This window comes from Kryptolebias marmoratus, linkage group LG3 (genome assembly GCF_001649575.2).
Source record: "Kryptolebias marmoratus isolate JLee-2015 linkage group LG3, ASM164957v2, whole genome shotgun sequence".
Classification (NCBI taxonomy): domain Eukaryota; kingdom Metazoa; phylum Chordata; class Actinopteri; order Cyprinodontiformes; family Rivulidae; genus Kryptolebias; species Kryptolebias marmoratus.
In genome coordinates, this window is record NC_051432.1 from 14,113,945 (window position 1) to 14,126,447 (window position 12,503).

The following is a 12,503-nucleotide window of genomic DNA, read 5'->3' on the forward strand; positions in this document are numbered from 1 at the left end:
CATTTCCCACCTACAATAGCATCCCCCTGTCACCATAATCTTCCTATTTCACTAGCCCGTCCCTCAAGGTTAAGGGTTTTGGAGATGGACACAGGATTTGTCTGTCAGTTGACAGCACTGCTATGCTATCGTGATTTTGGCTGACCACTCTTGACTGGATGGTCCAAGCATTTTCTGAAAAAAAAAAAAAAATAGTCACTTACTGCTTGTATATGTGGCATTGTGTCCTTCACAGACAATGTACGACCAGAAAGTGTCAGGACATCTAGTGTGTTCTTTTCTGCAGATCACAGATGTCTCCCTTGGCTGGAAATGCCAACAATCGGAGCAGTTCAGTCAAAAACCGAAACAATGAAAGACAAACGTCTCACAATCTTGAAGTGATATTCAGGATTTTTTTTTTTTTAAGCAGGGTTTTGTGATAAAGTTGTCAACAATGAGTATACTACCTGTTGTAGATTATTTGAAAAGCCTCAGACTGGAGAAAAAAAGTTTAGTTCTGACTGGACTGATGAGCTAACAGCTAGTCCAAAGGCGGGACAAAGACTAAAGTGGGTTGTTCCCAACTTAAAGAAACTCAAATCTCAAAACTTAAAGCAGATTTGTGCAAAGACCATTTTATAAAGCTTTTCATTTCTTTTTATTTGACATTATATGGTTATTTAAACCTAATTATATGGTTGTTTGCAAGCATAAATAGCAGTAGCAGGAACTAACTGTAGCACTTACAGTAGGAATATTATAATTCTGCCATAATATGGCGTTAATGTGTATATGATATCATTTTAAAGAATGATATTAGGGAAATTTACAAAATTGCTTAATGACAGCAGCAACCCACTTTGGCGTTGATTTAAGCAGCTTTAGGGGCACTTTGGTCAACCTTATTGTTTTTAAACGTGCTACAGAAACACTGATACAGCTCTGACTATGTGGTAGATCATCAGTCTTATCAGAGTTAACTTCCATTTTTCCAAACCAAGGTCGTTTAAAGAACTATCTAAAACAGGTTAGATGTTAGGCTACTTGTTCATAACCTTTCCACTGAACCCCACTTTAAAACATCTGAACTAAAAAGAAGAAAATGAAAAGAGACCCAGATGAAACATTTTTATACGATTAGTCATTCCAGTTAACCTCTTTGGTCATTTTAAAGAGAGTTTAAACTGACAGAATGGAATTAATGCAAAATGATTGCAGGTTAAAAAACAGAAAGATTCCTTATGTGGGCTGAATCTTGGTTGTGGAGTTTGTTTGTCCTCCTTGGGCCTGCATGGGTTTTCTCTGGTTACTCTGGTTTCCTCCTACAGTCCAATAAACATAGGTTAGTTTGATTTGTGACCCTTCAAAGTGACCACAGGAGTGAGTGTGTGTGTGTGTGTAGGCATAGTTGTGCGATGAACTGGTGGTTTGTCCGGGGTATACCATGCCTCCTGCTGGATGGTTTCTCATCAGCTGGCTTTGAGAAAAATCACTTCTTCTTACAGTTCATTGTTAAGTGATTAGGGTCGGATTACTATTGAATGAAGTCAGTTAAAAAAGGCAATTGGCATTTTTTGTTTTTAAACGTTTGCATAATGTATTGGATCAGTAAAAATGGACCAGCCATTCATTTTCTGTACCTGCTTAGTCCTGTTCAGGGTCACAGTGGCTGATGCCTATCCCAATCAGTCAGCAAGCGAGAAATGGGGTAAACCCTGGACATTTAAGAAGTCCATCACAGGGTCAACACAGAGAAACGCAAAACAAACAACCACGCACACTCAAGCCAATTCAGCATCTTCAATTTACCCAACATGCATGTTTTCTTTTGGCTGTGAAAGAAACAAACTGAACTCGACTGTATATGGGGTGGCAAACCCCGAACAGTTCAAAGTGGGAACAGAAAATCAACAAGTTAGCAAACGGACTCACTTATTTTCCCGCCCTGGGATGTCTTCTGCTGTGAATTAGCGCTGCGTAAATAAGCTGAGCTGAACCGACTATCAACCATCAACTTTTATTTAAACCCTCGGCAGAAACAAAGTCTATTAATGCCTTTGTGCTCATCTGCTACAGGGAGGAAAAAAAAAAAAAGAATAGAAAAGGGAATAAAAGGTCTGGCATTTCAGATGCGTACTCCTACACAGTTTCATTTTAAATAATGTATAGGCTGCAGAATGAGTGGCCATCATTGACATGCACTCTATGGTAAAATTATATTAGAGCACAGTGTCATTGATTACAATTAACCCATGTTCAAACTGGCTTATTATGGTAATTTTTTTTCCTGCTGGTTACTGTAAAAACGCCCTCGTCTTAGAGCCCCTGAATGATTTGTCTTCTAGACTTAATGTCTAGCATATTCTCATGCCGCCCGCCCATTTACAAAGCTGGAAATTAAAACAGGCATTAGATAGACAGTGATTTTTTTTTTTAACTGTGTTTTTTTAACAGCTAACTTTACAACCAGGAGACAATATCACATTTTTATCGTTTGATCGGTTTTTATTATATTTGACAGTCAAATTACGGGTAGATAGATCAATTCAATTCAGCCAAGGACAGAAAGTATTTAACAAGGGTACCACATTTCAGAAGATAACAATCTTTTTCCTGCAACAACTGAGGTCATGTGTTATAACAAAGAACATATAAATACAAGTGCACAGAGGTCATTTTTGAAAGCCAAAGTAATAAAGTGTGCTCTTTCTTTTCTTTCTTTCTAAAAAAAAACCCAAAAAAACCCCCAAAGCCAGCAAATGGAACAGGAGACAAGGAGGGGGGTAAAAAAATCGCTCCTCATTGAATATTCATTAACCGGTGCCTAGGTGTATACATGGCTCTTAACCACTCTTGTTTATGACTTAAGGACTTGTAGTACTGACCTTAGTTTAACACAGCAGCAGATACCAAATTAACCTCTAGCCTCCACAGGGCTAGCCATGCCCTGCTAACAAGCAACCTGTCTAGACACACAAGAAGCACTTTATGATTCCACCTTTCACTTTCCCCCCTCTTTCTCTTTTTGTCTCTCTCTTACTTTCCCTCTCAGCCTTTCTGCCTCGGCCGTACTGGCACATCCACATCCTCACGCCCTCTATCCTCTTCTGTTTTTCTCCTCACCATTTCATCCTTGTTTACCCCGCCCCCCCCAACCCCTCCTCCCTCCTCCTTCTACACCATTTCTTGTGTATCTCCCAAGCTGTGCGGTGTGTGTGGGTCATGCACCCGGCTTAACAAGAGCAAAGTAAACAATACAAAGAGATCTGAATGATCTAGAGGGGGTTCGTTTGCAGCCACACAATTAGAAATTGAGTTGCGCTGACTGTTACTCGCCGCTTCTTGAAATTTTAAATGTTCTTTCTTGGAGGACACCAGAAAAATAAACAAAAACTATACAATTCAGAGCTCATCCTAGACTTGTATGTGCAAAACACATAAGCACAAAAAAGGCACAGTTTAACAAAACTTTGTATGAAAGTAATGTAAAAAATACATTAATGTACATTTGTTTTTTTTACAATTATTAGCAATGATTCTACAAATAAATGTATAACAACAAAGAATATTTTTTTTGTTTAGCTTGTGTTGTTTTCAAAGGCTTGAGGTGATCCCCCCAGCTATATATGATGCTTTTACTTACCCCTTTTATACAGTCAGGCCCTCATCCCAAATCTTAAAATGTGTTTTTCCACCCCCACAATTTTGTCCATAAAAAGTAATTAATGCTCGAATGTAAACTAGAAAAATGTTCTACGCAACAGACAATGCTGTCTGCTATCTCACATGGGCCTGTTCAAGAAGAATTGTTAAATTTATTTTCAAAATATTATAAAGTCTTCATCTAATGTACCATGAGATGACTCATATGCTTATTTGATGTAATATCAAAAAAACAAAAAAACAAATTACATTTAAATTACTCTAATGTGGATACAAAGGAAGACAGAAAACTATTGTGCACGAATCTAAAAAATTGTTGTATTAAACTACTATGCTTCAAAACAAAACTTAAATAAAATTAGTAGAAGATCAGTGATCATAATTTCTTCCAGGTTGGAAGTTATATAAAATAAAATATTAAAAAACATATTAGAAAGTACAAATGAGAAAAAGTTTATAACAACCTTGTCTTCTTATTGGAATTATAACGCATTCAAATCTCTAATCATCTGCGATGTGTCTCAAAGACATAAATATAGACTTTTAAACCACTACAAACCTGAAGTCTTCGCTGCTCTAACTGTACTTGGTTCGGATACGAGCTCATTTGCGTGTGCGCGTTTCTAGATGTTTGTCCTCGCGGGTTTCCGTAGTGCACACATGTGATTGGTCAATTCGCCGCACACCGAACCGTTTGGAAAACGTTCAGCTGGTGAGTGAAATGTTAGCATACATGTAGTCCCTGCAAAATATATGTCAGAAAGCTTTTCTGTGTGTTTTATGGTCCGCCGTGATACCACAATACATGTGTAAAGTAGTTAAAGAGTTTAATAATATTATTAAATGTTAACGGGGTCACGGAACAGTTGGTAGTTAGCCGTTAGCTGCTAGCTGTGCTAGCCAAAGCAGCTAGCTTTGTTCATTTGCACAATATATTTAGACTTAATGCATTCGCGTTTAGTTAAATAATATATAGTTACAGCTGTTCCATTTAAAATTTTATTTTTAAAGGTAATGCTTAAGTAGTTTAATGCACAATGTCTAGCATGAGTGACATGGCTAGTTCAGTAAAAGCTAATAATTAATTGCGAACATTTATCCATTGTTTTCTTCTTCTTCTTTTTAAGGTCCAAGTCAAGATGAGTCTGAGGAAGCAGACCCCGAGTGACTTTCTGAAGCAGATAATTGGGAGGCCGGTGGTGGTCAAACTGAACTCTGGTGTTGATTATAGAGGTAAAGCAGTCGGCACGTCAAAAGTCTGGTGTTTTCCTGATCCACAACTAGAAGGTAGACTTGAATCCGAACCATTGCATGTGTTTGTTGACCTACAGGTGTTTTGGCCTGCCTGGACGGTTACATGAACATCGCCATAGAGCAGACGGAGGAGTACGTCAACGGGCAGCTCAAGAACAAGTACGGGGATGCCTTTTTGAGAGGAAACAACGGTGAGAGTCCACATTATCACACAGATTATGAAAATCCAAATCTTAATCTGAAAGCACATCTGACATAAAAAAAACTGAAAACCCGAACGTTAAAGTTCCATCTCGTTAGATAAATGCTTAAATTAGAAGATAATTCATGTGCCACTGCAACTTGTGATTGCCAATAGTGTTCTGACATGAAAGTTGTAAAAAGCTGTACACATGTACCTGGTGAGGTGATGTAAAGGTAGGAGGAATGGCACACTAATCCAGTATGTTGTGTAGATTATCAGGCATTCTAATAAATCAAAACTAAAAAAATTAAAACTGATAAGGGGTTTCGGTTTTGATGAAAGAGACAGACAAAGCTAGCCTTAATTTATTTAAACTCCTAAGCTGACAGAAAAGTCTCTCATCCTCGGAGTTATTTAAAAAAAAAGTAGACACATACATGCTTGCTTCCAGCATAGGAATAAGTTAAAAAAAACAATACTGTAGGGTAAGAGATACACTCATACCCAACTACAACAGAAAATAAATAATAGGAGGTTATGAAGATTTTACTAAATCTTGTGTTAATATTAGCGTTTGGGGTCAACCTGGATCTAAACTGTTCTGTTTTCTTCACTGACATGTTCATAATTTCTTTAATAATCACAATAAATCTCAAACGTTTATGTTGCAGACAGATCACAGAAGTTTTCTTTTTGTAAAAACCTCTGTAGGCAGTTTGTAGCTGGAAACGAAACAAGCTGTGTGTTGCTGAGATACAAGAGACTCAGACATTACAGCTCTCAGCCGGCTGCAGCATGTTGGTGTGATTTTTGTTGGGAAACAATCATCTTTTTCAACGCATTATGTAATGAAATTTCATATTTCAGGATCTTGCAAATTTAGGGTGGAGATTTGTTAGTTTTAACTAAAAAAAATAAAGGTAAATAAAATGTTTCTCTTTTGTCTCAACAAAGGTATATTAAATAGTTACTTGAAATTTTGATTAAAAGAACACATTTCTTCTGTAGGTCCTCCTTGCTGCCTTTTGTTAGTCGTTATAGGTTAGATATGGCATTTCCTTTTATTAGTTGCAACTCCGACGTGAATTTCTGTAACATTGATCAGTATAGATAAAATTAAAAACCTACAGGAATTCTGAATGGTCTGAATAGAGGTTCAGATGACCGTCCCTGAGAGAGTTCACCTTAATCAGTTGAGTGTCCTTGTAACTAGATTGCATCAGTATTGGTTTCAAGGATTTTGTGATGGTTTAAATAGTTCTGTGTCCTCCACAAAAGTCGGAATTTCTGCTATTTCGAACTGATGTCTTTGTGGCTTCATTTTCCAGACAGCGGCCAAGTACTGTATCTACTGTATGATTCAATGGTGAATCATGCCGGCCGGTTTACAGTCTCGAGATGGGACTATTTTAGTCGTAAAAGGAGCAGGTGGCTGAACGCAGATTTGTGTATAGGCAGAAGTCAAAAATAACAACATACCTGTCTGCTTTTCAGTCCAGCCTGCAGCCTTATGAGTCTGTTCAGTATGGCCAGAGCAAATCAATTCAGCCTTAAGAGGAGAAATGGGGCTTAAGTGGGAGAGGAAAGCTGCTTCCCACAGACAATTTGTGGTCAACCGTAGGAAGTAAAGGGTGGGTGACTTCAAAGAGCACGGAGCGTCGATAATCACTTGTTGTAAAGGAACATTGTATTCATAAGACAACCGTTTTTTCTGCTGTGGTCAGGTCCAACAAGATAAGCTGCTTGTTTGGGACAACTGCTGAGGTGAAGTAACTTTCTGGGGTTTTATTTACTGATATTTCAGTAATAACTGCACCAGTCATTTTAAAGTTTACCCTGTTGAATTTTTATACTGCTTGGATGCATAATCACTTTAAACCAATTAACAGCATTCCTTAAAGGCGCGTATGTCATCCCACCGTCTTTTATTCTGGAGTTTGAAACTAAACTCATCTTAAGCTGAGATGGAACAGAGTTACAGCCAGTGGTTCATGAGATATTTTGCTAACACAGAGACACGGGCAAAGCCGATGCCCATTTTGCTTATCGCGGGTCATAAATATCACATTTCCATCTTCTTCCTTTTGAGAAAATTGAAGTCAAAACTTTCAGTTTACAGGCGGGATGTGGGGCCATAAGTCCCGACTACACATAGCTGTAATTAGGTACTTTATGCTAAAAATTAAAACACTATAAGAGTTTTAGGAGGAATGAATATTTTTACAGCTGCAAGGTGAACTATGAATTAGCAGAAATCAATAAAACTTATCTGAGGTGTGTTTTCTTTTAGGGAGGAAAATGTCCCATTTGATTATGTTTCAGCCAACTGATTAGAGGGTTCTTGTTTCGTTTCAGCTTGGGTCCCATTTAGTATTCTGTATTTGGACTTTATTGCATTAAATGAACAAAAAAAAAAAGAAATACTCTGTATTACCCCAAACTGACATTTTATTAATCTATTTTTTATTTTTCTGCTTTTCCTGTCTGACAGTTCTCTACATCAGCACCCAGAAGAGGAAGGTGTAGTGAAGATGTTTTTTTTTTTTATTTTAGTTTAGTTTTTATGTTATGGGATGTTTCAGAAAATAAATGTTTGGTTTTGTAAAGCCTGAAGTTTTGTTTAAAAAAGAAAAAAACTTGGAGAAAGTTGTGAATTTCATTTGCATGTTTTTTTGAACACTGTTGCTTTGATGTTGAAAATAAAATCCTGTTGATTGGATTAGATCAGGTCCGAGTCTGCTCCTTAACCAGATAATTCAGCACGAGACGTTTACCTTTAAATAATCTAAACTGTGATAATAAAGAGTTATGGGGGCAGCTGTGTAAGTTAAATTCCTGTTCGTCAGAGCTCCTCAGTACTGGTGGGCTTGTAGAAGCACAAATGCGTGTGTAGAGAGGAGTGAGGGGAGGGGGTTGAACATCTAATTTCTTGCGCTAAATCCCTCACTCATTTCATCCTCGGAGCAAGCAAAATCACCTAAATCTAGCACCTCGTTTTCTCACAGGGCTTCAAAAGGATTAGAGCATAATATTGTAATTTGTGAAACTTAATGTGCCCGTTTCTGTTACTGATCTTGATGGAACTGGCCTGCAGAAAGTATAACCCATCGGCTCGTGTTCAAACGTTCCCATCATTACTCAAAACTCTTTGTGAGTACAAAACAAAACAGAATTTCTCCACAAAAAAAAGAAGAAAAAAACCAAAACTCCCTTTTGATGCTCTCTGCGCTTTTATCTGTGGTTGTCAAACACATTAATGATGCGACTTAAAGCGCTGCTCTACTTGATCACAAGATAATGACGGCGTGCCGCAGTAATGGTGTCTAAACAGCGGAGCGTATGATGGGGCACCATTACGGACTGGTTCAATATTTACCTGCGGAAAGGAAAGGTTTCCCCTCGCAGGCAATGCAAATGTGCGTTGGGGCGAGCGACAAAAGACCGCAGGACTAATCTGCAAATGGTGCCACCTGCAGGCTCGTGTCGACGTGAACGGGATGGACGCTCCCGCTGCCCTCGGCTGCAGCCTCTCACGCTTTGCTTCCTTCACGTGGAATCAAAACATCGTCAGCTCTGACTACATGGTGCTTTTTTTTTCTTTTTCTTTCCTTTTCTTGGCTCAGTCAAGTTTGGATGTAAACTGTGGGGTTTTGACCTGTGAGAAATCAATGCAGCAAACATATGCAACAATCTGGAGGTGTTCTTCCATTTCAGCGTGGCGGCCTTTAGCAAATGAGTTCAAAAGCAGCATCACCTCATTACTCTGAGATAAGAATGCTATAAATATATGATTCATTAGGCTCATAATGAGGAGGCTGCATTGTGTAGGCTGTAAGGGTAATATATATATATATATATATATATATATATATATTTTTTTTTTTTTTTTTTTTTTTTCCTTCCAAGGATGGATTTTTTTTTTTCCTTTTCTTTTTTAAGAGCCTTGTTTTCCAACCTGTACATGCGCACTCTTGCCCCTGGAAGGAGACAAAAGGCTGCCAAGGTCAGGCCTTATTTGAGAATGAAGGACGCGTTATTGATCAAACTCTGCTGAGCTGCAGCTGTGGAGAAAATGTTTTGGAGTGGTGGTGGGGTGATTGAGCTGCTGCTGTACAGACACAAACACACACACACACACACACAGGCGGATGTTGCCACTGAGTGATGTGTCCACAGAAACACTGTACACACACACACACACTGCAACACACAAAGAGTCATTATAGCACCTAGTGAGGGCTGGCACAGACAAATATTTACCCACTGGAATCATAATTGAGCTGCGAGCCGTGTGTCCTCACCAGGAGTCGAATTAATACGAGTGACCTTGCAGGAGATGTGCAATCGAACCGCGCGCTTTTTACGAATTCAAAAACTTTGGATTCACCAACTTCTTTCGTCTTGCATGATCACATTTGTATGTTAAGAGGATGTTAGCCTCTTAAATCCTTCCACCACCCCCACCCCATTTCTTTTTCTTTTTCTTATGGATTATAAAGAAGGTGCCTGAGGCTTACAGAACCAGATTCAGCCCCCTTCTGTTCTACCTAGCTGCGCTGGTCCGGGCTCGGGTTCTGCTCAGCCGGAGGAGGATGCTGCAGTGGTTCGGTGTTGACGTGCCGAGGTGAGTGATGGAGGGGAGAGGACAAAGGAGGATGGAATAGGTGACAGCCTTGTTATGTTTGGAGGGAAAAAAAAAAAAAAAAAAAAGGCAAAGTGGGAGCTTTAGGTCTTACAGCACCACCTTCTGTCGGAGGAGCCACACTACAGCAGAGACGTGGGAAGGAAAGAGTGATCTGACCCTGACTGATCCCTGCAGCGTGACCGTCTCTGGCCTCTTCATGGTGGGGGTAGGCTGGGGGGGGGGCTTTTTACGTCGAGCTGAACTCACTGGGACGAGGACAACTTTCTGTTCTCGTTAGTGCAAATCCATCCAGAGTGGACCCTGCCTTATAAAGATCCCACCATTTTGTGTCACTGAAATGTTTGTGACTTGGATAAAAAAAAAGAAAGAAAAAAGCGAGGTCTGCTGCAGGGTCAGAGGTGTTTTGCAGACAGGAGCGACGAGGCCGCCCTGTCGCCTCCGTCTGAGGATGTGAACTTGACCCGCCGTGACCTCTGCCTGACGGCCTGTCATGTGTTTAAGGATGGAAACGACGGCAGTGACCTCCCGCTCCGCTTCTCCTTTCACATTCCACAAGCGGGGGTCAGAGGTCCAAGTGGGTTTGAGCAAAAATAAAAAAAAAGGAAAAAGTTTTAAACAGCCTCCTACTTGTGACTTCATTAGCCGATTAATCAGCTAAGGATTTGTGCCTCCATACAGGAGGCCAAAACGTGTCCGCTTGCTGCTCTTCCTGGTTTTTACAGAACCTGGGTCCGTGTTCAGGTTGGAGGGTTGTTTTGATCCTAATTGAGAGTGAAGGCCCGTGTTGTTGTGCAAGTTCTTGGCTCTTTATTTAGCCCCCCGAGGACACTCAACCTTGGCCAGAAATGTGACCCTTGACCCCCTTATCTGGAAAACTTCTATTCCCAGCATGGGCAGGGCGGGGTGGGGGGGCTTCTGTGAATAATCTTGGCTCCAAATGGCAGCTTGATGCAGATGGTGAGGTTAGAGGAGGGTAACTAGGTGCTCCAGAGGCTGCAGATGAGTGCAGTTTCACTCCCATGCAGCAGAAACCTCCATGTTCTGTGTGTGTGTGTGTGTGTGTGTTTCTGTGAAGAGTACCAGACTAACTGAGACTAAGGCAGGAAGAGTCCTGAATGATATGCTCCACGTGAGTCCTTGAACCTTCACTGCAGAAGACAATAGTAGGATCTATTTTGGAAACACAGCAGCTTGCTTACTAATGTAACCATATTGTATTTTTGACCGTGACCCGACCCACTTAGGCCACAAGAAGAACAAAGAACATCAGAAGTATTCTTTTTGACAGGGCAAAAAAAAAGAAAAAAAAAAGGAATGAGTTTGTTTTCTGGAACCGGTCCGTCGTAAAGAACATTGGTGCATCTTTGTTGGCAAAAATAGTTAAGAAACCAGAGCCGACAATGACAATAATTATGACAATATGACAATAATTCAAATCATCTTTTTAAACAGTTTGTTAAGAAGAATTCTACTGAAAACAATAATTAGTAGTTGACTGCAGTTAAAGAAGTGAAAAAATGAAAAAGAATCCAAATTTTACTAGTTTTTCACAGTTGTTTTAGTGACGGAACATAACATATATTAAGTTATGTTTAGTCTTGACTGATATGAAAATAAAGAAATTAAAAACAACAACAACAACACAAGACTTACATAAAACCAGAGCAGAGTTATGAGAAGGACTAGAAGTTTGGTTCCTTGAATTATTAAACTATCCCCATCACAAATGCTTCTTTGCTGGATAATAATTGTGTAGATATACAACACTTTACTCTTTTGGGGAAATTTAAAGTGACAAAGTGAAAAAAAACACTGGAGTCAGATCTGAACCTGGTGCAACACAGGTCTTTGTTACACCAGATACAGATAATTATTTGTCCTTTAAAGATCTCGTTCCTAACTTTGCAAAATACTACTATTAATAATAAATAAAAAATCTTAAAATTGACAGCAAAAGACACTGACATGCCATCATTTCAATAGTCAGTCAGTTGGAAATACAGAAATATAATCTTCTTTATTAGCTTGGAGACTTGGTTTATTATGACCTAAAAATAATTTAATTTAACAGCAAAATATAATTTAAACCTCTCTCTCCAGGTCACTACTTGTTTGACCTGTTGCTCTTTGTCAGACGCTTCAGAGCTGTGAACACATGAACCACCGGACTGACACTTTCCTTCCTGCAGCTGTACTCGCAATGAAATAAATAATAATAGAAACAAACAATGTGTAATTTTCCCTAATTTACCTGAAGCATCATGCATGAAGCTGGACTTTAAATCAGACTTCTTCTTCTTTACTTCTTGATATTTCTATCGTCCACCAGCGAAAGGCAAAGGTGGATGATAACTCTCGATCGTGTCGTTAATGTCTGTTATCGAAATACCTCAGGAACCACTGGATGAAGTTTAATGAAACTTTCAGGAAATCATCACTGGATGAACACCTGCAACTGATAAACTTTCGGAGTCAACGCATTTCAAGATGGCTGTCACAGCCAACTAAACTTAGAAAACAGAAAAATAGCCATAACTCAGTTAATTTTACAGACATGAAGCTAAAATTTGGTGTGGTAGTAGCTGAGAGTCATTCACAACACATACTCTGAGCGTGACACCTTGTGATATTGCCTTGGACTGCACACGGCATTAGTTTTAAGGTTGGACGAAAACAGCTAGGACTCCATCATTTCTCAGCACAAGACGATCTTAGTTTAAAACTCTGGCAACCAAAGGTCGCAGGTGATGTGCCTTTAAGGAATACTTTAAGGAA

The 12,503-nt window shown here is 39.3% G+C and overlaps 1 protein-coding gene across 1 annotated transcript; it reads left to right on the forward strand.

Annotated features, from left to right (window-relative positions):
- The first annotated feature begins 4,235 nt into the window (after positions 1 to 4,235).
- On the forward strand, positions 4,236 to 7,705 carry lsm6 (LSM6 homolog, U6 small nuclear RNA and mRNA degradation associated). Its single transcript, XM_017421524.3, has 4 exons — positions 4,236 to 4,357; positions 4,773 to 4,878; positions 4,977 to 5,090; positions 7,575 to 7,705. The coding sequence occupies exons 2-4, from the start codon at positions 4,785 to 4,787 to the stop codon at positions 7,607 to 7,609; spliced, it is 243 nt and encodes an 80-aa protein (XP_017277013.1). The 5' UTR covers positions 4,236 to 4,357; positions 4,773 to 4,784; the 3' UTR covers positions 7,610 to 7,705.
- Positions 7,706 to 12,503: the final 4,798 nt, after the last annotated feature.